We start from the raw sequence: 26,040 nt of genomic DNA, 5'->3' as shown, positions 1-26,040 counted from the left end.
GTGCTCAGGGGGCAGTCGTTGTGTGTGTGTGGGAGCTCAGTGCTCAGGGGGCAGTCGTTGTGTGTGTGTGGGAGCTCAGTGCTCAGGGGGCAGTCGTTGTGTGTGTGTGGGAGCTCAGTGCTCAGGGGGCAGTCGTTGTGTGTGTGTGTGGTACTCTTACTCTGAGATGCTTTGTGGATACGAGCCCTGAATAGTGATTAACACAACATCATCACTTGGCATTACATTGGATATACTGATGGGGTTTTCATCAACTTCAGTAGGGAAAATATATGAGCCTAATCTTGTATGGACTGAGCTGACTGAAGGGGAACACTTGGCACGGTACTGTAAGACATCGTGAGGCCTGTTTGGGCAGGTGTACTGTAGTAGATCTGGGTCTGTCCCCAGTCTGGGCAAGTGTACTGTAGTAGGTCTGGGTCTGCCCCCGTCTGGGCAGGTGTACTGTAATAGATATGGGTCTGCCCCAGTCTGGGCAGGTACTGTCAGGTCCATAAATATTTGGACATTGACCAAGTTACTATTAGTTTAGCTTATTGGAGTTGAAATTAAATAATGAATATGAGCTGAAAGTGCAGACTTGGAGCTTTAATTTGAGGGTATTTACATCCAAATCGGGGGAACGGTGTAGGAATTACAGCACTTTTTATATGCGGCCCCCCCTAAACAAACCCATCAGAGCGAGAGGAAAAACATTAGGTGTGTCCAAATCAACTATTTGGTACATTCTTAAAGAGAAAGAACCCACTGTTGAGCTCAGGAACACAAAAATGCCCGGAAGACCACGGAAAACAACTGTGGTGGATGACAGAAGAATTCTTTCCCTGGTGAAGAAAAACCCCCTTCACAACTGTTAGTGAGACCAAGAACACCTTCCAGGGGGTAGGCGTATCTGTGTCAAAGTCAACATTCAAGAGAAGTCTTCACCGGAGTAAATACAGAGGGTTTACCACAATATGTAAACCACTGGTAAGCCTCAAAAACAGGAAGACCAGATTAGAGTTTGCCAAAAAACTAATCTGAAAAAGCCTGTCCAGTTCTGGAACATAATGCGTACAGATGAGACAAAGATCAACTTGTACCAGAATGATGGGAAGAGAAGAGTATGTAGAAGGGCAGGAACTGCTCATGATCCGAAGCATACCACTTCATCTGTGAAGCATGGTGGAGGTAGTGTTATGGCGTGGGCATGTATGGCTGCCCATGGAACTGGTTCCCTTGTATTTGCTGACAAAAGCAGCAGGATGGATTCTGAAGTGTTTAGGGCTACATTGTCTGCTCAGATTCAGCCAAATGTTTCAAAGCTCATTGGACGGCGCTTCACAGTGCAGATGGACAATGAGCCGAAGCATACTGCGAAAGCAACCCAATACTTTAAGGTAAAGAAGTGGAATGTTATGCAAATGGCCAAGTCAATCGCCTGACCTGATTCCAATTGAGCATGAATTTCACTTAATGAAGACACAACTGAAGGCGAAAGCCCCCAAGAACAAGCAGGAAGTGAAGACAGCTGCAGTAAAGACCTGGCGGAGCATCACCAGGGAAGAAACACAGCATCTGGTGATGTCTATGAGTTCCAGACTTCAGGCAGTCATTGAAGTATTAAAACTCACAATTTAAATGTATGATTGTTCAGTTTGTCCAATTACTTTTGAGCCCCTAAAATTGGAGGGCTGTGTAATAGGTTGTAATTCCTACACAGTTCTTACAATAATTTTGACAAAACACTTAGTTTACACTTAAAGGACATTTTGGATGTTTTCTTTCAAATTCATTGTGGTGGCGTAGAACCAAAATGATGCAAATTGTGTCACTGTCCAAATGCTTATGGAACTGACTGTATACTGTAGCACCCTCAAACTCGACTCTGGACCTTGAAGTCAGTTCCACTGCTTTAAAAAACAAAAAATGGATCCCCTCTAAATTAGGGACTGATTTAGACCTGGGACACCAGGTGTGTGCAATTAATTATCAGGTAGGACAGAAAACCAGCAGGCTCCGGACCTCGTAGGGTAATGGTTGAATACCCCTGCTGTAACAGATCTGGGTCTGCCTCTGGCTAGGCAGGTATGCTGCAACAGATCTGGGTCTGCCTCTGCCTAGGCAGGTATGCTGTAACAGATCTGGGTTTGCCTCTGCCTAGGCAGGTATGCTGTAACAGATCTGGGTCTGCCTCTGCCTAGGCAGGTATGCTGTAACAGATCTGGGTCTGCCTCTGCCTAGGCAGGTATGCTGTAACAGATCTGGGTCTGCCTCTGCCTAGGCAGGTATGCTGTAACAGATCTGGGTCTGCCTCTGCCTAGGCAGGTATGCTGTAACAGATCTGGGTCTGCCTCTGCCTAGGCAGGTATGCTGTAACAGATCTGGGTCTGCCTCTGGCCGAGCAGGTAGTCATTTGAGGCATTAGACTAGAGTGGGCACTCCAGAGAGCAAGAGATGATGTCAACCAGGTTATACTGACAGAAAGGACAGATCTACTGCAGGTCCTATCCACGCTACTGCAGGTCCTATCCACGCTACTGTAGGTCCAGAACTCGGACACCAGGACTTTGGCCAAGCTACACTACATGCTTGAAAATCTCATAAAACCATGGGCATTAATATGGAGTTGGTCCTCCCTTTGCTGCTATAACAACCACTCTCCGGGAAGGGTTTCTACTAGATGTTGGAACATTGCTGCGGGGACTTGCTTCCATTCAGCCACAAGAGCATTAGTGAGGTCGGACACTGATGTTGGGCGATTAGGTCTGGCTCGCAGTCGGCGTTCCAATTCATCCCAAAGGTGTTCGATGGGTTTGTGGTCGGGGCTCTGTGCAGGCTCGACAAACCCTTTCTGTATGAACCTCGCTTTGTGCACGGGGACATTGTCATGCAGGAAAGGACAAGTCGGAAGCACAGAATCGTCTAGAATGTCATTGTATCCTGTAGCATTAATATTTCCCTTCACTGGAACAAAGGGGCCTAGCCCGAACCATGAAAAACAGCCCTAGACCATTATTCCTTCTCCACCAAACTTTAGTTGGCACTATGCATTGGGGCAGGTATCGTTCTCCTGGAATCCGTCAAACCCAGATTCGTCTGTCGGACTGCCAGAGGGTGAAGCGTGATTCATCACTCCAGAGAACGCATTTCCACTGTTCCAGAGTCCAATGGCGGCGAGCTTTACGCCACTCCATCCGACGCTTGGCATTGCGCATGGTGATCTTAGGCTTGTGTGCTGTTCCTCGGCCATGGAAACCCATTTGATTAAGCTCCTGACGAACAGTTATGGCGCTGACGTTGCTTCCAGAGGTAGTTTGGAACTTGGTTGTGAGTGTTGCAACCGAGGACAGACGATATTTACGTGTTTTAGCACTCGGCGGTCGCGTTCTGTGAGCTTGTGTGGCCTACCACTTCGCGGCTGAGCCATTGTTGTTCCTATACGTTTCCACTTCACAATAACAGCACTTACAGTAGACCGGGGGCAGCTCTAGCAGGGCAGAAATTTGACAAACTGACTTGTTAGAAAGGTGGCATCCTATGATGGTGACATGTTGAATGTCACTGAGCTCCTCAGTTATGCCAATGTTTGTCTATGGAGATTGCATGTCTGTGTGCTCAATTTTATACACCTTTCAGCAACTGGCGTTGCTGAAAAATCAGAATCCACTAATTTGAAGGGGTGTCCACATACTTTTGTTCGCTCGCTCTCCTATTCCTTGAAGACAATAAGACTATTTTAGTTCTTGTCACATTTGTGTCCTTTCCTCCCTGCCCTCTCTGTGCTATGTGTTATCATGGAATAAGTTGACATGCTTCAGGAAAACATAATTGCCATTCTTTCTAAACTTCCCAAGAGCCATTAACCACAGTGAAGAACAGAGTAAACCTTTGGGGGCGGGTAAGGAAAGAGACTTCAAATAAACACTTTACATCAAATGGAGGAAAAAAAAGGAGGTTAGGGGCTTTTAACAGCCGGCCGGCCGCTGGAGAGTGGTGGTGTGACCAAGGCTTTTAACAGCCGGCCGGCCGCTGGAGAGTGGTGGTGTGACCAAGGCTTTTAACAGCCGGCCGGCCGCTGGAGAGTGGTGGTGTGACCAAGGCTTTTAACAGCCGGCCGGCCGCTGGAGAGTGGTGGTGTGACCAAGGCTTTTAACAGCCGGCCGGCCGCTGGAGAGTGGTGGTGTGACCAAGGCTTTTAACAGCCGGCCGGCCGCTGGAGAGTGGTGGTGTGAACAAGGCTTTTAACAGCCGGCCGGCCGCTGGAGAGTGGTGGTGTGACCAAGGCTTTTAACAGCCGGCCGGCCGCTGGAGAGTGGTGGTGTGACCAAGGCTTTTAACAGCCGGCCGGCCGCTGGAGAGTGGTGGTGTGACCAAGGCTTTTAACAGCCGGCCGGCCGCTGGAGAGTGGTGGTGTGACCAAGGCTTTTAACAGCCGGCCGGCCGCTGGAGAGTGGTGGTGCGACCAAGGCTTTTAACAGCCGGCCGGCCGCTGGAGAGTGGTGGTGTGACCAAGGCTTTTCCACTGCCGCCTGTAAAAATAGTTGTCTGTCTGGAGCCAAGGAAGGTTAACACAATGGCTGGCCATTACTTTCCTCTGAAGGTCAGTGTGTTAACACTATGGACCACACAACACTTACTGGGAGGTGGGGGAGATAAACTTAGTGTGTTTGACAGTGTGATTCCACAGTCAGAGAAACTACGAATTGTAACCTGAAATCACAGTTCATTTGCACTCTGTAGACTAACCCCCTAGAGTCTGGGTTTCTACTAAGCTAACATATGGGATTGTTTTAAGAAGGTCATAAGAAGGAACATTTAGCTATTTCATGTAGAATTTTAGGACCCCTTTAGGTATCAAAAAATATATACAACAATTTGATAAAACATTGAATTTGGCCTTACTGCTATAAGCCTATAGAAATGCATTGAATAACAGATTCATACATTGGAAAAAGTCAAAAGGAATATTTTGAAGCATATGTACTTTATCCGAGAGACAAAAGAATTACAACCCCCAAAAATTATGTAATAAATGTTTTACCGTGGAATTATCCGTATACCTTTGACGTAGAAATGCTCTATCCACTTTCATTCATTTCTCGCACCCAGTAGCAGGTTACCTTCAGACGAGTCCCTAAACAGTTCGGACGCTACAGATGTTTTAGTGAGAAGACCGATTTTCGGGATGTTCTCACGGTCTGACAAACAGCACTGTAGCTCTGCCACCTTCCACCACAGATGCGGAAGGCCGACGCAGGCGGGTGTGGCGGCTGGAGACGCAGGCGGGTGCGGCGGCTGGAGACGCAGGCGGGTGCGGCGCCTTGAGACGCAGGCGGGTGCGGCGCCTTGAGACGCAGGCGGGTGCGGCGCCTTGAGACGCAGGCGGGTGCGGCGGATGGAGACGCAGGCGGGTGCGGCGGATGGAGACGCAGGCGGGTGCGGCGGCTGGAGACGCAGGCGGGTGCGGCGGCTGGAGACGCAGGCGGGTGCGGCGGCTGGAGACGCAGGCGGGTGCGGCGGCTGGAGACGCAGGCGGGTGCGGCGCCTTGAGACGCAGGCGGGTGCGGCGGCTGGAGACGCAGGCGAGAAGTTTAAACAGAGGGATTTTGATGGGTGTTGTATATATTATGCTAATTCAATTTCCGCAGGGGCACTGACATGGAGCTAACAGAAAGGTGGTAGGATGGGACACTCACACTTGTCCTTCAGGGGCGTAGGTTGAGCCAGTTATAGAGAACTCATGGACAGCACAGCTGGAATCCTCCACCTTGTCCACCACAAACATCTGGAGAGGGAAGAGAAAGAGAGTTGGGATAGTTAAAGCAGGGTCGAGTAGGCTAGGCTATCGGCAAAGCCCCAGGGTAGAGTAGGCTAGGCTATCGGCAAAGCCCCAGGGTAGAGTAGGCTAGGCTATCGGCAAAGCCCCAGGGTAGAGTAGGCTAGGCTATCAGCAAAGCCCCAGGGTAGAGTAGGCTAGGCTATCAGCAAAGCCCCAGGGTAGAATAGGCTAGGCTATCAGCAAAGCCCCAGGGTTGAGTAGGCTAGGCTATCAGCAAAGCCCCAGGGTAGAGTAGGCTAGGCTATCAGCAAAGCCCGAGGGTCGAGTAGGCTAGGCTATCAGCAAAGCCCCAGGGTAGAGTAGGCTAGGCTATCAGCAAAGCCCCAGGGTAGAGTAGGCTAGGCTATCAGCAAAGCCCCAGGGTAGAATAGGCTAGGCTATCAGCAAAGCCCCAGGGTAGAGTAGGCTAGGCTATCAGCAAAGCCCCAGGGTCGAGTAGGCTAGGCTATCAGCAAAGCTCTTACAGTGCTTTCAGTGGGAGGCCCAGGGTTTCCCAGGGTTCTCTACAGGGCCATGGGAGAGGTGAATGTGGCCCACCGGCCACTGACGCAGTGGGAAACACACACACCCTCCCACACTGCCTAGCCCACAAAACACAGGGATTTCCCACCACATACAGCCACTCACTGGCTTCATATCACAGCTGTTTATGAGAGATTGTTGATTTTCTATTTAACTTGCTTTGGCAATGTAAATAATGTTAACCATGCTGACAGAGACAGACAGAAAGACTATAAATCATACTCTTGCTGAGACAGACAGACCAACAGACGGAGCTTGTATATATACACTGTAGTGGATGAGTATATGGGCCAAGTTGTTGCCCAAGTCGTGTTGACGTCGGTCTATCCTTCCCTGTGCTCAGACCTCCTGTGTTGCCAAGAGTTTTGTTTTGTCTGTGCGTCTGACCCTGTGTTAATGTACTGATTTCCTGCGTGGAGAGGCCGTCCCAGAACAATTAGGGTTTGGCCACACTGGCAGGTCTGTTAGGCTGGCAGGTCTGTTAGGCTGGCAGGTCTGTTAGGCTGGCAGGTCTGTTAGGCTGGCAGGTCTGTTAGGCTGGCAGGTCTGTTAGGCTTTCAGCCCAGCAGTGGATGGTAGGGTTCTAGTCATTTCTCTCCTGTGAGTTTGTATGAGTTTGTGTGAGTTTGTCTGTGATCTGGCCCTTCTCTCCTGTGAGTTTGTTGAGTTTGTGTGAGTTTGTGATCTGGCCCTTCTCTGCTTTGCGTTGTTCATCCTGCAGCAGTGATGAAACAGATGGAATGGCTCTGCTCTAGTTAATTTGTGGGAGTGCATTGATTGGTTCACCACAGGAGGGGGGTCTGTTGTTCAATTCACACTGAAGTGGAACACTAAGGAGAGGATAGATGGCGTCTGGAGAAGAACAAGCTGTTCAGACCACTAGGATAATATGGCGAGGAAACAAAGTACCAAGGGTTTATGTAATTGACCTGTGGTGTTCCAAGTCAAAAATGACCGGTCATTAGAAATGAATGGGTGAGACTATAATTAGTGTATAAAATTGAGTTCAGGCACATGCCCATTCACATCAGATGGACACACTTCCTCTCCCAAACCACCACATGCATGTGTGTTTGAGCGAACACACACACACACACACACACACACACACACACACACACACACACACACACACACACACACACACACACACACACACACACACACACACACACACACACACACACACACACACACACACACACACACACACACACACACACACACACACACACACACACACACACACACACACACACACACACACACACACACACACACACACACACCCCTCACTCCCCTTCCATGGCAACCCCAACGGGAACCTTTCCCCAACAGAATATTCCCCCCACGGGAACCACACCTGTTGGCATTCTCACAAACAATCTCAACATTGTTTCAATAATATATAGAACTTTTCTCACAGTTCTGGTATATAAAGCTTTTTTGAGGTCTTGCTCACAATTCATTCTGTGGCAGCACAATGACCAAACGATATACTGTATGTGAGGCTCTTGATCATATCTTTGATCATGACACTGGCGAGGAGGAGAGAGTCCTTGTTAAACTTGGACACAAAGTAGTCTGATAAATAGCACAATATGTTTCATCTATTTGTTATAGTCAAAATAATCCATACATTCTGTTTTTTTTAACTCAAGAACGAGTTGTATGAGCTCAGGTCAATGAGGCCTACAGGCCATAAATAGCAAATAAAAGTTCAAAGCGTGTAATGTTCACAATAACTTAAGTTGATTTACGAGATCTAACACAACATTAGGTGATAATATATGTATTATTATGGATTTATAATCAACTATAATGGGGCGGTCATTTTGGACCGGGAACACAGATTTAATTAACATAAAACGAACACAACAGGAGGGTTAAACAGACAGTGTCCGATTAAAAAAAGGGGCAATCAGCCATTTAAACAATAACGCGTACTCTGCCTGTTCCGGTAAAAATGCTGAGGAATTACGCTGGAGGAATGTAATTACTCTGAAATTACTCATAGACCAAGATATGGATGCAAGGACTAACCATCCATGATATCAAAACGTTTAGTTTTAAGCATGGTTTAAGGCTATAAAGTGTTTGTTTACATTTACTTTGTTTAAAAACATTGGAGTAAAACAAGCTTATATTTTGGGTTCTGTTGGGGTACGACAGTTGAACTCAGCTCATGAGACATTTATAAAGTTATATTCTTTAAGAATCAATGGGTTCACATCATTCATTTAAAGGGGAGCAACTGCAGATTGACCCTTTAAAGAACGAATGCAGTCAAGACAACTTCTCCCTTCAGTATATTTTGAAATTGTATTAGGATCTCCATTAGCTGTTGTGAAAGCCGCAGCTACTCTTCCTGGGGCCCACACAGAACATGACATACTACAGAACACTGAAAAACAAAAACAGCACAAGGACAGAACCCTCCCCCCCCCCACATGTTTGTAGTTTGACCAGCAACTGTCATATTGGCAGGTTTGCTAGCAACAAACTATTTAGCTAGCTTCTAGCCTGGTGTTTGATATGTAATGTGATCTCCTCCTAATGAAAAGAGTGTTGTGTTCTGACAAGGCAAACATTTCTAGCTATGCCAGGCAAAATCGGGCATCAGCTCATTGTTATGGATCTATGTAAATGAATGTCAGTAAAAACAACAAATGCATATGCAGCTACTTCGCTGTTATTCTGGCTGCGGAGGTCGTGACTGTTAGCTGTAACTAGTTGGCTAGCTAGCAAGCAAAGGACAAGAACATGGCAACGGAACATATACTGTAGAACAAAGAAATGGGTCGCATCTAAAAAATATATAACTAATGGAACAAACGGCTCGCGTCTCTAGCAACCAAAAGATGAGAAAGTATTAATTCTCTTATAAAAAAAGTGTATATATGTAAATGTGTGCATTAGTATTGTTTTCTTTGGCAACTGTGGTATATGTGGGTTAAACACCTCCTTTCTGTACATTACCTAGGAAAAATTAACTCTGAAAATGGACTCTGCCTTGTCCTGCTGCATCGTCCATTATTTACAAGGTAATGTACAGAACGTCTGCGTTTAGTCATTACATAACCAAACTGCAGAACGACAATACAACATTAATAGATGCTCAATATTCACAAAATATCCAGGTCAACTAGGGGAGAGGCATTGTGTCGTGAGGTGTTTCTATCGTTTAATTTTTTAAATAAATATAACCAGGTTTGTTGTTCACTTGACCAATCTGAGCTGGAGGTCCATGTAATCATGGCTCTATATAACACTGTACATTTTCTTGAATTTGGGGACTGTGAAAAGACTCCTGGCTGCACATCTGGTAAGTGTGTGTCAGAGCTGTGTAAATTGACTATGCAAATACATTTGGAATTATCAACATCTGTTTATTATAAGAAGAAGAAGTGATGCAGTCAGTCTCTCCTCTACTTTTAGTTTTTATATTAGCAAGACGTGCCACTCTGAGCTGGGCCAGCTGCAGTTTTTCTAGGTCCTTCTTTGTAGCACCTGACCATATGACTGGGCAATAATCAAGATAAGATAAAACTAGAGCCTGCAGGACTTGCTTTGTGGAGTGTCAAAAACAGCAGAGCATCTCTTTATCACGGACATACCTCTACCCATCTTTACAACCATTGAATCAATACGTTTTGACCATGACAGTTTACAATTCAAGGTAACACCAGGTAATTTAATCTCCTCAACAGCCATATTCATAATGATCAGATTCAGCTGAGGTCTAGAACTTAGGGTTTGATCTGTATCAAATACAATGCTTATAGTTTTAGAGATGTTCAGGACTAGTTTATTACTGGCCAACCATTCTAAAACCGACTGCAACTCTTTGTTTAGGGTTTCAATGATTTCACTAAATGTGGTTGCTGACACGTACAGGGTTGAATAATCAGCATACATAGACACACAGGTATTTTTTAATGCCAGTGGCAGGTCATTCATAAAAATAGAAAAGAGTAGAGGGCCTAGAGAACTGCCCTGTGGTACACCACACGTTTAACATTATAACCTCAGCAAAAAAAATGTACGTCCCTTTTTCAGGACCCTGTCTTTCAAAGATAATTTGTAAAAATCCAAATAACTTCACAGATCTTCATTGTAAAGGGTTTAAACACTATTTCCCATGCTTGTTCAATGAACCATAAACAATTAATGAACACGAACCTGTGGAACAGTCGTTAAGACATTAACAGCTTACAGACGGTAGGCAATTAGGTCACAGTTATGAAAACTTAGAACACTAAAGAGGCCTTTCTACGTCATGGACTGAGGTGGTGTGTCACAGCATCATTGAACTGAGCTTGTCATTGCAGGCAATCTCAACGCTGTGCGTTACAGGGAAGACATCCTCCTCCCTCATGTGATACCCTTCCTGCAGGCTCATCCTGACAGGACCCTCCAGCATGACAATGCCACCAGCCATACTGCTCGTTCTGTGCGTGATTTCCTACAAGACAGGAATGTCAGTGTTCTGCCATGGCCAGCGAAGAGCCCGGATCTCAATCCCATTGATCACGTCTGGGACCTGTTGGATCGGAGGGTGAGGGCCAGGTCCATTCGCCCCAGAAATGTCCGGGAACTTGCAGGTGCCTTGGTGGAAGAGTGGGGTAACATCTCACAGCAAGAACTGGCAAATCTGGTGCAGTCCATGAGGAGGAGATGCACTGCAGTACTTAATACAGCTGGTGGCCACACCAGATACTGACTGTTACTTTTGATTTTGACCCGCCTTTGTTCAGGGAAACATTCCATTTCTGTTAGTCACATGTCTGTGGAACTTGTTCAGTTTATGTGTCTCAGTTGTTGAATCTTGTTATGTTCATACAAATATTTACACATGTTAAGTGTGCTTTAAGTAAACGCAGTTGACAGTGAGAGGACGTTTCTTTTTTTGCTGAGTTTCGAAGCTTCCATTAAAGAAAACCCTCTGTTCTATTAGATGGATAGCTCTGCATCCACGATATGGCAGATGTTGAAAAGCCATAACACATACGTTTTTTTCAACAGGTTATGGCCAATAATATCAAAGGCTGCACTGAAATCAGTATAGATCCCACAATATTCTTATTATCAATTTATTTCAACCAATCATCGGTCATTTGTGTCAGTGCAGTACATGTTGAGTGCCCTTCTCTATAAGCATGCTGAAAGTATGTTGTTAATTTGTTTACAGAGAAATATATTCTGGTAGATAGATTCTAAGTTGTCAATACCAGGTGTTTTCTCATTATTGACGGACAACAATTTTTCCACCTCACCCACACTAACGTCTCAGAATTCAAAATTACAATGCTTTTCATTCATTATTAGTTATTTTATGCACAAATATGATAGCTCACAGTTTGTTGTTGGCATTTCATGCCTAAGTTTGCCAATTCAATATTTATTAAAAGGAATTGGCAACGTCAAAAAGTTGCGTGATAAATTAAAGATGGTTGAATATGTCTTTCATTTAGTGTATTCCAAAGCTTTTTTCAATCATACCTTGTAATTTATCTTCATAAATTTTCATAAGGGGTCTTAAATATTTTTCTTCATTTTCGTCACATAATTTCTCAAATTTACAATAAGTTTGCCAATCAGATGTGCAGTCAGACTTACTCACCACTCCTTTGGCCTCGTCCCTCTCAACCATACAGCTTTTCAATTCCTCATCAATCCACAGGGCCTTAACAGTAACAAGTTTTGACATGTTGAATGCACCAAGATGTCTGTTTAAACTACAAGCACACAGCTAGGACATCCATGCCTACCCAACATGTCACCGGAGGTCTCTTCACAGTCCCCAAGTCCAGAACAGACTCTGGTTGGCGCACAGTACTACATAGAGCCACAGCTACATGGAACTCTATTCCACATCAGGTAACTCACGCAAGCAGTAGAATCAGATAGGTAGCTAATATGGTGCTAGATTTGTGCATAAGTAAGTAGCCTTGGCTTATGCGAGCCGAAATGGCTCATGGGAACAGGAGCCTCTCTGATGTTTCTGTAGTGTCATCGGTGACAAATAAGCTAATAACATAAAATACAATATTCTTCACTAATATACCAAGATAGTGGTTTACTACATGACCTATTAGCTAATATATATATATACATATTTTTTTTAACTGCCATTTTAGTGTTCTGTTTAATCTCACTATCTGAGATGGTCTCCATGGAAACAAGCCACTGCATGATTCATATGAACCAAAAGGTGCATGGCTGTAGAAACTCAACTCAAATCGGACGCGGTCCGTACTGTGGTTATTATGTTGTGATGGCAGCAGTAACATAGTGAGGGTGTGCCTCCGCACTGTGTGTAATGGAAGTGCAATGGTATGACGTCAGAGGGGATTCCCTCCTCTCTGTGTCTTTGACCGCACCCTGGGATATCCGCTAGGCTGGGAAAGCAGGATATGACCAGGCTAGTGGACATGGATGTTTTTATCAGAACCTTATGGAGTAGCTAGACCCATCTCAAGGTTAAGAGATAGGGACAGGGCGCTGTCACAGACAGTTTACAAACATTGCGCTACACTTGCATTTACATCTGCTAACAATGTGTATGTGAACAATACAATGACACGCATACACATAACTAACAAGCAAAAGGAAAAATGTGAGTATGACTAAAACTTATGTAAAAAAACATCTAACATTTTGCAAATGAATGCTCCCTGCCCCTGTGGTTCAGCAAACAAAACCCAATCCCTCCCCGACTGAGAGATTAGGCTGGAGAATTAATGTAACCACTCAAATTCATAGACAGAGAAGACTAACCATACATGATATCAAAACTACAGTTTTAACCATGTTAAAGATGTATAGTGTTCGTTTATATTTACTTGCTTAAAAAACATTGGAGTAAAACAAGCTTATATATGTTGGGTTCTGATGGGGTACGACAGCTGAACTAAGCTCATGAGGCATTTATTAGTTATACTTTTCAAGAATCAATGGGTATATATAGATACACACACTAAGTCAGAAGTTTACATACACCTCAGCCAAATACATTTAAACTCAGTTCACAATTCCTGACATTTAATCCTAGTACAAATTCCCTGTCTTAGGTCAGTTAGGATCACCACTTTATTTTAAGAATGTGAAATGTCAGAATAATATTATAGAGAATGATTTATTTCAGCTTTTATTTCTTTCATCACATTCCCAGTGGGTCAGAAGTTTACATACACTCAATTAGTATTTGGTAGCATTGCCTTTAAATTGTTTAACTTGGGTCAAACGTTTCGGGTAGCCTTCCACAAGCTTCCCACAATAGGTTGGGTGAATTTAGGCCCATTCCTTCTGACAGAGCTGGTGTAACGGAGTTAGGTTTGTAGGCCTCCTTGCTCAAACACGCTATTTTCAGTTCTGCCCACAATTTTACTATAGGAAGGCTTTGTGATGGCCACTCCAATACCTTGACTTTGTTGTCCTTAAGCCATTTTGCCACAACTTTGGAAGCATGTTTGGGGTCATTGTTCATTTGGAAGACCCATTTGTGACCAAGCATTAACTTCCTGACTGATGTCTTGAGATGTTGCTTCAATATATCCACATAATTTTATGTCCTCATGATGCCATCTATTTTGTGAATTGTACCAGTCCATCCTGCAGCAAAACACCCCCACAACATGATGCTGCCACCCCCGTGCTTCACGGTTGGGATGGTGTTCTTCTGCTTGCAAGCATCCCCCCTTCTCCTCCAAACATAACGATGGTCATTATGGCCAAACAGTTCTATTTTTGTTTCATCAGACCAGAGGACATTTCTCCAAAAAGTATGATCTTTGTCGCCATGTGCGGTTGCAAACCGTACTCTGGCTTTTTTTATGGCGGTTTTGGAGCAGTGGTTTCTTCCTTGCTTTGTGGCCTTTCAGGTTATGTCGATATAGGACTAGTTTCCAGCGGATATAGATACTTTTGTACCCGTTTCCTCCAGCATCTTCACAAGGTCCTTTGCTGTTGTTCTGGGATTGATTTTCACTTTTCGCACCAAAGTACGTTCATCTCTAAGAGACAGAATGCATCTCCTTAATGAGCGGTATGACGGCTGCGTAGTCCCATGGTGTTTATACTTGCGTACTATTGTTTGTACAGGTGAACATGGTACCTTCAGGCATTTGGAAATTACTCCCAAGGATGAACCAGACTTGTGGAGGTCTACAATTTTTGTTTCTGAGGTCTTGGCTGATTTCTTTTGATGTTCCCATGATGTCAAACAAAGAGGCACTGAGTTTGAAGGTAGGCCTTGAAATACATCCACAGGTATACCTCCAATTGACTCAAATTATGTCAATTAGCCTATCAGAAGCTTCTAAAGCCATGACATCATTTTCTGGAATTTTCCAAGCTGTTTAAAGGCACAGTCAACATAGTGTATGTAAACTTCTGACCAACCGGAATTGTGATACAGTGAATTGTAAGTGAAATAATTTGTCTGTAAACAATTGTCGGAAGAATGACTTGTGTCATGTGCAAAGTAGATGTCCTAACCGACCTGCCAAAACTATGGTTTGTTAACAAGAAATTTGTGGAGTGGTTAAAAACAAGTTTTAAATGACTCCAACCTAAGTGTACGTATACTTCCAACTTCAACTGTACACACACACACACACACACATTAATTTAAAAGTCCAAAAATGGATGTAACAACTGCAGATTGCCCCTTTAAAGAATGCAGTCATCCAATAAAATACTACTTTTCCGTTCAGTTCATCTGCTGCTTCTAGAGGACGTGTGTGCGCGCTCAGAGGACCGGAGCCATAGGACCATGCCTCAGGCCTACCTGTCCTGATGACGCCTTGCTGTCCCCAGTCCACCTTGTCATGCTACTACTCCAGTTTCAACTGTTCTGCCTGTGGCTATGGAACCCTGACCGGTTTATCGGACATGCTACCTTGTCCCAGACCTGCTGTTTTCGACTCTCTCTCCAAGATCTCCAACTCTGAATGATCGGCTAAGAAAAGCCAACTGACATTTACTCCTGAGGTGCTGACCTGTTGCATCCTCTACAACCACTGGGATTATTATTATTTGACCCTGCTGGTCATCTATGAATGTTTGAACATCTTGGCCATATACTGTTATAATCTCCACCCGGCACAGCCAGAAGAGGACTCGCCACCCCTCAGAGCCTGGTTCCTCTCTATTTCTTCCTAGGTTCCTGCCTTTCTAGGGAGTTTTTCCTAGCCACCGTGCTTCTACATCTGCATTACTTGCTGTTTGGGGTTTTAGGCTGGGTTTCTGTTTATTACTTTGTGACATCGGCTGATGTAAAAAGAGCTTTATAAATACATTTGATTGATTGTGCTGTTTATACACAGAATGATTTACAACACTGTATGTATGCGTGTGTGTTCTCTTTCAGGTTGAAAGGGGCCAAGATGGAGATGACGGCTTTCTGGAGCTGGCCACTGTTTGTCTGGCCACTGTCTGTCTGGCCACTGTTTGTCTGGCCACTGTCTGTCTGGCCACTGTCTGTCTGGCCACTGTCTGTCTGGCCACTGTCTGTCTGGCCACTGTCTGTCTGGCCACTGTCTGTCTGGCCACTGTCTGTCTGGCCACTGTCTGTCTGGCCACTGTCTGTCTGGCCACTGTCTGTCTGGCCACTGTCTGTCTGGCCACTGTCTGTCTGGCCACTGTCTGTCTGGCCACTGTTTGTCTGGCCACTGTTTGTCTGGCCACTGTCTGTCTGGCCACTGTCTGTCTGGCCACTGTTTGTCTGGCCACTGTCTGTCTGGCCACTGTCTGTCTGGCCACTGTCTGTTCCATGTGCAACGACCCCTCACTGGACTACAATGAGGTCAGTACTGACAACACACACACACACACACACACACACACACACACACACACACACACACACACACACACACACACACACACACACACACACACACACACACACACACACACACACACACACACACACACACACACACACACACACACACACACACACACACACACACACACACACACACACACACAAATGGGACAATACATTCATGTTGTACACCTTTCAGTTTTCTAATGAAATGCTTTCAATATTTGTATATGAAATATAATTTATAGTTGGTTTGAGGTGAAGTCATAGAAATTGGGAGACATTAACATTTTAGAATATTGTCCCATGTTCACTGATGGTCCCTAGCTAGCCCCATAGGGATATCCAAAGTCAAACCAATTTTACCATGGGCATTAACGATCAGGTTGCATACAGCTGTGCTCTGAATTGATGATTACGTGTGTGCTGCCACACACAGATAACTAACAAGCCAAGGAAAATGGGAGTATGATTAAGTAGACTGAAATAGTAAAAGGCAAACATTTTGCAAACTAAAGCTCTACAATTCCATGTCTGATCCTTGCCACTAGGACTGCAGTCTTGGAAACCCTGAATATGCCCTTATAAGGTCCCATCACACCAAAACACAATGGAAAAACCCCACTGGCCAACTGCTAGAACTGAGGAGAGAGACTGGCTTTCATTTATTTTAGATACAACTTCATTTATACAGGTCAGTCTCACTGAGATCAAATCTCTTTTGCAAGAGAGACTTGTACAGAATGGCAGCAGTAAGTCAGGGTCCGTTTCCCCTGGTGTTTCCTATCATTCCAAAACTACAATTGGAAAACACTGCCCCACAGTGAGGACTGAGGAGGGAGAGTGGCTCTTTGTTAGAGGGCTTCACGGATCCACATCTACACTAATACCCAAGACCCAATCTGAGCAGGTCCAGATCCAGAATTCTAAATTAAGTCACAAGTCTGGGTCAGATCTGATTGTCACGGGTCTTGGGTATGTGTAATTTTAACGGACTTATCCGGAAGGGCTGTACAGACGGGCCCGTACAGAGTGAGAAAAATATTATTATTTATGCTGCTGCGCTTGCTTTTCATGAGAGTGGCTTGTTGTTTATGTTGGCCAATCATACAGTACCAGTCAAAAGTTTGGACACACCTACTCATACTAGGGTTTTTCTTTATTTTTACATTGTAGAATAATAGTGAAGACATCAAAACTATGAAATAACACATATGGAATCATGTAGTAACCCCCCAAAAAGTGTTAAACAAATCAAAATGTAGATTAGAAATTTAGATTCTTCAAAGTAGCCACCCTTTGTCTTGATGACAGCTTTGCACACCCTTTTTCATTCTCTCAACCAGCTTCATGAGGTAGTCACCTGGAATGCATTTCAATTAACAGGTGTGCCTTGTTAAAAGTTAAATGGTGGAATTTATTTCCTTCTTGATGCATTTGAGCCAATCAGTTGTGTTGTGACAAGGTAGGGGTGGTATACAGAAGATAGCCCTACTAGGTAAAAGACCAAATCCATATTATGGCAAGAACAGCTCAGATAAGCAAAGAGAAATGACACTCCATCATTAATTTAAGGAACATTTCAAGAACTTTAAAAGTTTCTTCATGTTCAGTTGCAAAAACCATCAAGTGCTATGATGAAACTGGCTCTCATGAGGACCGCCACAGGAAAGGAAGACCCAGAGTTACTTCTGCTGCAGAGGATAAGATAGAGTTACCAGCCTCAGAAATTGCAGCCCAAATAAATGCTTCACAGAGTTCAAGTAACAGACACAAATCAACTGTTCAGAGACTGCGTAAATCAACCCTTTATGGACGAATTGCTGCAAAGAAACCACTACCAAAAGACACCGTGACGGCCCCTCCTTGCACGGTCTACTGGGTTTTGCTGTGCTTACTTCCTGCAGGAGATTGGTGGGCGGAGTAGGAGAGGTGGGCGGAGCTGGGAGGGTCGTCAGTGCTGATGGGACACACCTGTGAAAGCTCAGCTGCTTGGGTCAAGACTTGCTTGGGCCAAGAAACGAGCAATGGACATTACGCCGGTAGAAATCTGTCCTTTGGTCTGAGGAGTCCAAATTTGAGATTTTTGGTTTCAACTGCCGTGTCTTTGTGAATGGAAAATCTATGCATGTGTGATTCCCACCGTGAAGCATGGAGGTGGTGTGACGATGCTTTGCTGGTGATTTATCTAGAATTCAAAGCACACTTAACCAGCATGGCTACCACAGCATTCTGCAACGATACACCGTGCCTTCTAGTTTGTGCTTATTGGGACTATCATTTTGTTTTCAACAGAACAATGACCCAAAACACATCTCCAAGCTATGTAAGGGCTTTTTGACGAAGAAGGAGAGTGAAGGTGCTGCATCAGATGTCCTGGCCTTCACAATCATCCGACCTCAACCCAATTGAGATGGTTTGGGATGAGTTGGACAGCAGAGTGAAGGAAACGTAGCCAACAAGTGCTCAGCATACGTGGGAACTCCAAGACTGTTGGAAAAGCATTCCAAGGGAAGCTGGTTGAGAGAAAGCCAAGAGTGTGCAAAGCTGTCATCGTGGCAAAGGTTGGGTACTTTGAAGAATCTAAAATATATTTTGATTTGTTTAACACTTCCATGTGTTATTTCATAGTTTTGATGACTATTATTCTACAATGTAGAAAATTATCAGCTTAATAAAGTACAGTAACTTAAAATTACTTTTGTGCTGCTTCCCTCACTCGGAAAAGCTCTAGTTGTCCCCAGGTCTGTTCGGAACAGGTCTCTATATTTAAAAAAATATATGCATATCGGGTCCGGGTGGGAAAGCCCAAGGTCCATTTCGAAACAAGTCCTTTTTGGACCCGTGAGGAGCTCTACTCTGTGTTTCCCTGTATCTCCCAGCTGCACTAAGCAAATATAGCCTGGGCCAAGAGAGTAAATATTTACCAGAGAGAGCAGAGTAGGGTTGAGTCCCAAATGGATCCCTATATAGTGCACTACTTTTGATCAGAGCCAATAGGGTCAAAACAAAAGTAGTGCACTATATAGGGAGCCATTTGGGATCCAATCCAGGTCTCTCCAGCATACAGGCAGCCATATTCCCAGGCAGGCGGGGAGGGCCCAGGGATAGCTGTTAGCTCAGCTCAGGGAGATTACCTTGTTTTGATATACTCTCACAGGACAGGAGGGAACTCCTTCTCTCGCTCGCTCCATGCCGCTGATGATGACAGTTGGTACACTATGTCAACAGCATGTCAACACTTCTTACAAAAACAAGTAGTGATGAAGTCAATCTCTCCTCTACTTTGAGCCATGAGCGATTTACAAATCAAATTTTATGTCACATGCGCCAAATATAACCGGTGTAGACCTTACCGTGAAATGCTTACTTACAAGCCCTTAACCAACAATGCATTTTAAAGAATCTATAAGTAAAAAATTAAAATTAAAACAATAACAATAACGAGGCGATATACAGGTGGTACCAAGTCAATGTGAGGGGGTACAGGTTAGTCGAGGTACATGCATGTTATTAATGTTAGCTCTCAGTGTATATTTAAGGGCCAGCCATGCTGCCCTGTTCTGAGCCAATTGTAATTTTCCAAGGTCCCTCTTTGTGGCACCTGACCACACAACTGAACAGTAGTCCAGGTGTGACAAAACTAGGGCCTGTAGGACCTGCCTTGTTGATAGTGTTGCTAAAAAAGGCAGAGCAGCGCTTTATTATGGACAGACTTCTCCCCATCTTAGCTACTGTTGTTTCGACCATGACCGTTTACAATCCAGGGTTACTCCAAGCTGTTAAGTCTCCTAAACTTACTCAATAACCACATTATTCATTACAAGATTTAGTTGAGGTTTAGTGAATGATTTGTGCCAAATACAATGATTTTAGTTTTTGAAATATTTAGGACTAACTTATTCCTTGCCACCCATTCTGAAATTAACTGCAGCTCTTTGGCTGATTGGCCGGCTATTTGAGCCAGTAAAGGGGGCTTTACTATTCTTGGGTGGCGGAATGACTTTGCTTCCCTAAAGGCCTGGGGCAGACACTTTCTATCAGGCTTAGATTGAAGATATGGCAAATAGGAGTGGTAATATCATCTGCTATTATCCTCAGTAATTTTCCATCCAAGTAATTTTCCATCCAAGTAGTCAGTCCCCAGTGGCTTGTCATTGTTGATAGACAACAATTTTTTTTCACATCTTCCACACTCACTTTATGGAAATCAAAATTACAATGCTTGTCTTTCATAATTTGATCAGTTACATTTGTATGTGCAGTGTCAGTGTTTGTTTCTGGCATGTCAAGCCTAAGTTTGCTCATCTTGCCAATGACCTCTGGCCAGCATGTTCAGTTGAGATGTTCAAAAAGGTTAAATGAGAAACACAGTTGGGCCCTTCTCAGAGTTGAAAGGTCAGGTGTGAGTGTAAGAGTGTTTGTTAGGTAGGGTGTCAGCCAGATCCTGCTCCAGAGGCTAAATGGAAGCCAAGACAAACATTGATCCTGGCATTTCCTCTATGGTGGAGCACACACACACAGAGACACACACAGAGACACACACAGAGACACACACAGAGACACACACAGAGACACACACAGACACACACACAGAGACACACAGAGACACACACACACACAGAGACACACACACACACACAGAGAGACACACACACACACACACACAGAGACACACACACACACACACAGAGACACACACACACACACACACACACACAGACACAGACACAGACACAGACACAGACACAGACACAGACACAGACAGAGAGAGACAGTGTGGAGGGGAACACGATGGGCTGGAGGATTCCACAAGAGTGGCAATATGGGTGTCAGAGTGTGTGGCCTTAGTTTCTGTACGTAAAGGGGTATTCAGCAGCAGCTTCCTGCCTGCCGTCTGTCTGTGCCTGACTCTCTCAGGGTGAGCGAGAGGGCCTTGTACAACTGTTGTCTACAGCTCAGAGTGGTGCTGCCAGCCTGCCCTGGCTAGCTATCAAAAGGCTGGCTGAGGACTGGAAACATTACAACACCACAGGGATTTTCCATTACGACTAACCCCACCTGTTCTCCGTCCAAAATCTCTGTCTGTGTGTGTTTGTGTGTGTGTGTGTGTGTGTATATACACATGTGTGTCGCTGTGTGTGTGACTGGAGGCTTTCCAAGGAAACTCCCAGTATGAAGGAAGTGTCAATCCTGTATGACGATATGAAGGTACAGCACAATGCTTTGGGTTCTCTCTGGACTGGAACTAAATATACTGGGCCGACAACAACAACAAAAACGGACACAACATCCACTACAACGACATGTAGCCTAGAGGTTAGATACGTCTGCAACCGGAGGGTTGCTGGCTCGAATCCAAAGACCGATAGGGGAAAAAAAGTGTGTGTATCCCATGTGCCATCTCCTGCTTTTGTGCCCTTGAGAACGACACTTAACCCTTCACCTTCTTATTGATGTACGTGCACAGCCGTCAGTCACACTAATATTACAGTCCACAGGAAACCATTCCCAGACATTCCTAGGTTACCTTGCAGACAGACATCTGGTTAGTGGTGAGGGTGCCGGTCTTGTCGGAGCAGATGACGGAGGTGCAGCCTAGGGTCTCCACCGAGGGCAGGCTGCGGACAATGGCGTTCTTCTTGGCCATGCGGCGGGTCCCCAGCGCCAGGCAAGTGGTGATCACAGCAGGTAGACCTGAGGACGACAGTGGTAGTAAAGAGAGGCAGGATTGGATCAGGTGGAGAGACATGAACAGCATAGTATAATTCATTATATTGTTTATATGGAATTTGGAGTGAGTGAGAGAGTGGCAGAGGGATGGATAAAACTGCTCCCACATACCCTCAGGGATGGCAGCCACAGCCAGGGCCACAGCGATCTTGAAGTAGTAGATGGCCCCCCGCATCCAGGACCCCCCGTGGACCGGGTCACTAAAATGGCCGATGTTAATGATCCAGACGGCCACGCAGATCAGGGAGATGACCTTGGAGTGTTCAAAGTTTAAAACTTTTTTGTTCGTTTTTTTTGGGTTAAATAAATGTGACTTTTGTTTTGGGCTCGCAGTCATATGGCTCATACACAGCACAGAAAACACAGACCAAAAACAGAAAACAGACAGAAAAAAATCTAACAGTAAACAGTGTAGTATATGATAGCACAAAGCATAAATAAATACATTTCAATTATCATCATCCTAAAACCCACCTTGGAGAGCTGCTCCCCGAACTCGTCCAGTTTCTGCTGCAGGGGGGTCTTCTCCTGCTCCGTGGCTGCCATCTGGTTCCTGATCTTACCGATCTCCGTGGATACACCGGTGGAGACCACGATGCCGATGGCTCGCCCCGCAGCGATGTTGGTGCCCTGAGGAGGAGGAGCAAGAGGATGAGGAAGAGGTCAGTGCAGGGTTAATATTGAAATCAAACCATGCATTCTGCATCCATATAGGACCAGCAATTGCTAATTTCAACTAACTCTTGTTCAGGTTTGACATTTAAAGAGTAGGTCTGCAGATGTCACCAAGATTATATCTGCTGACCACATCTTAAAGGCCCAGTGCAGTCAGAAATGTGATTTTCCTGTGTTTTATATACATTTATACACTATGAGATTGGAATAATATTATAATAATGCCCTTTTAGTGTAAGAGCTTCACCCCCCACCTGAGGAATGCAGCAGGCTGAGACCAGAACAGAGCCATGTGTGTATCTGTGTGAGAGTGAGAAGTGCAAGCAGAGCCGGCGCCAAACAGGAAGTATAGTTCTTACAGAAAACAGCATGTTCTTCTTGTCTTGATTGACAGCTCTGGGGTCAGGGACGGGGTCGGTGTGTTTGATCACTGACACAGACTCGCCTGTAGAGACGGATTAGTACACACTTACATAAGATCCTACAAGCCATTAACACTACGAGGATGTTGTCGGTCTTCATTGCAGATTTTGAAAAGGTGTTTGATAAAGTACGATTAGAATTTATATATAAATGCCTGGATTACTTTAATTTTGGTGAATCTCTTATACAATGGGTTAAAGTTATGGACAGCAACCCCAGATGTAAAATAGTAAATAATGGTTACTTCAGAAAGTATTGAGCTTTTAAGATGAGTAAAACAAGGTTGTCCGTTGTCTCCATATCTATTATGGCCATTGAAATGCTAGCTATAAAAATGGCATCCAACAAGAACATCAAGGGGTTAGAAATCCAGAGGATAAAAACAGTGTCAATGTATGCCAATGAGTCCGCAATCTGGATCCCTGCGGAGTATCATTGAAGATACTGATCACTTTTCTAGCCTCTCTGGATTAAAACCGAATTATGACAAGTGTACAATATAAAAATGGGTGGATGGTGCAGTAGACATACTGTGTATTTACATCTCAAAAAATATCAACTTACCACAATTTCAATAGCAAGTTAGCAAAAATAGACAAGATTCTGCAACCATGGAGAGGTAAATGCTTGTCTATTTATGGAAGAAAAGAAATCACATTGATAAACTCTTTGGTTTACTTACTAATGGCATTGCCTCCAAATGACAATTTTTTAAAATCATGAGCAGAACATTTTCTTTCCATTTTCTTTGGAATGCTAAGCCAGACAAAATTAAAACGTGCCTATTTATATAATGAATATGAGTTTTGGGGGCTAAAATGATTCAATATTAAAGCTTTAAACCTCACACTAAAAGCTTCACTCATACATAAGTTATACTTGAACCCAAAATGGTTCTCCAGTAGATTATTAAGAAAGGCTCGTCCTTTGTTCAAAAATGACCTTTTTGCCTTTATACAGATTTCAACTTCTCATTTCCGAGTAATTGAAAATGAAATTTTGTTTAAAGTATCGGCCTTTCTTAAACAAGCCATACAAAGCTGGTTACAACTTCAGTTGTATCCTCCAGAAAAGACAGAACTCAAATTACACTGGTTAATAAAAAAACATTATGCAAAAAAATGTTTAAATTTTTTATTATATTTACAGTTGAAGTCGGAAGTTTACATACACTTAGGTTGGAGTCATTAAAACTTGTTTTTCAACCACTCCACAAATTTCTTGTGAACAAACTATAGTGTTGGCAAGTCGGTTAGGACATCTACTTTGTGCATGACAAGTAATTTGTCAGAAGCTTCTGATAGGTTAATTGACATCCGTTGAGTCAATTGGAGGTATACCTGTGGATGTATTTCAATGCCTACCTTCAAAATCAGTGCCTCTATGCTAGACATCATGGGAAAATCAAAAGAAAAAAGCCAAGACCTCAGAAAAAATAATTGTAGACCTCCACAAGTTTGGTTCATCCTTGGGAGCAATTTCCAAACGCCTGAAGGTACCACGTTGACCTGTACAAACAATAGTACGCAAGTATAAACACCATGGGACCACGCAGCCGTCATACCGCTCAGGAAGGAGACGTGTTCTGTCTCCTAGAGATGAACGTACTTTGGTGTGAAAAGTGAAAATCAATCCCAGAACAACAGCAAAGGACCTTGTGAAGATGCTGGAGGAAACAGGTACAAAAGTATCTATATTCACAGTAAAACGAGTCCTATATTGACATAACCTGAAAGGCCGCTCAGCAAGGAAGAAGCCACTGCTGCAAAATCGCCATAAAAAAGCAAGACTACGGTTTGCAACTGCACATGGGGAAAAAGATCATGATTTTTGGAGAAATGTCCTCTGGTCTGATGAAACAAAAATAGAACTGTTTGGCCATAATGACCATCGTTATGTTTGGAGGAAAAAGGGGGAGGCTTGCAAGCAGAAGAACACCATCCCAACCGTGAAGCACAGGGGTGGCAGCATCATGTTGTGGGGGTGCTTTGCTGCAGGAGGGACTGGTGTACTTCACAAAATAGATGGCATCATGAGGACAGAAAATTATGTGGATATATTACAAAGAAACATCAAGACATCAGTCAGGAAGTTAATGCTTGGTCGCAAATGGGTCTTCCAAATGGACAATGACCCCAAACATACTTCCAAAGTTGTTGCAAAATGGCTTAAGGACAACAAAGTCAAGGTATTGTAGTGGCCATCAAAGCCCTGACTTCAATCCTATAGAACATTTGTGGGCAGACCTGAAAAAGCGTGTGCGAGCAAGGAGGCCTACAAACCTGACTCAGTTACACCAGCTCTGTCAGGAGGAATAGGACAAAATTCACCCAACTTATTGTGGGAAGCTTGTGGAAGGCTACCCGAAAAGTTTGACCAAAGTTAAACAATTTAAAGGCAATGCTACCAAATACTAATTGAGTGTATGTAAACTTGTGATCCACTGGGAATGTGATGAAAGAAATAAAAGCTGAAATAAATAATTCTCTCCTATTATTCTGACATTTCACATTCTTTATACAAAGTGGTGATCCTAACTGACCTAAGACAGGGAATTTTTACTAGGATTAAATGTCAGGAATTGTGAAAAACTGAGTTTAAATGTATTTGGCTAAGGTGTATGTAAACTTCCGACTTCAACTGTTTTAATGATATTATGAATAGAAACGGAGGAGTTGTCACATGCAGTTATTGAAAATATATGGGAATATTTGCTCATTCCAAATTTACAACCAACTGATTGCAGCACAACCACAAAAACAGAGGAGGCAAGTGGAAAAGAGAGAAGGTAGGGAACTTGTTTGCAGATAGAAATTGGCTGAAAGGAACTGGCATAAACAGAAAAATATACCAGTTTCATCTGAAGACAAAAATGTTGACGGCTACGCCCTACAGGTTGCAAAATAAATGGGAGATTATATGTTTTGCGATGTACCAATTGGTACAAAAAAACCTACACTTGAGTCAACACAGAGTTTTCCAATTTAAATTATTATATATAATTCTTGCCACCAACAGAATGCTATATATATTG

General features: G+C 44.0%; 1 protein-coding gene across 1 annotated transcript in view; it reads right to left on the bottom strand.

The window, feature by feature from the left end:
* The window catches only part of LOC139537859 (sarcoplasmic/endoplasmic reticulum calcium ATPase 1-like), a 118,004-nt gene that overhangs the window by 37,908 nt on the left and 54,056 nt on the right, over positions 1 to 26,040 (bottom strand). The window contains exons 7-11 of the mRNA XM_071339710.1: positions 22,943 to 23,028; positions 22,383 to 22,538; positions 22,020 to 22,161; positions 21,706 to 21,872; positions 5,679 to 5,767 (exon numbers count right to left, since the gene is read on the bottom strand). Of these exons, the coding sequence (XP_071195811.1) occupies positions 5,679 to 5,767; positions 21,706 to 21,872; positions 22,020 to 22,161; positions 22,383 to 22,538; positions 22,943 to 23,028 (640 nt within the window). The remainder of the gene's footprint in view (positions 1 to 5,678; positions 5,768 to 21,705; positions 21,873 to 22,019; positions 22,162 to 22,382; positions 22,539 to 22,942; positions 23,029 to 26,040) is intronic.

The sequence above is a fragment of the Salvelinus alpinus genome, chromosome 13, assembly GCF_045679555.1.
Source record: "Salvelinus alpinus chromosome 13, SLU_Salpinus.1, whole genome shotgun sequence".
Lineage (NCBI taxonomy): Eukaryota > Metazoa > Chordata > Actinopteri > Salmoniformes > Salmonidae > Salvelinus > Salvelinus alpinus.
This window is presented reverse-complemented; position numbering and strand designations above follow the sequence as displayed.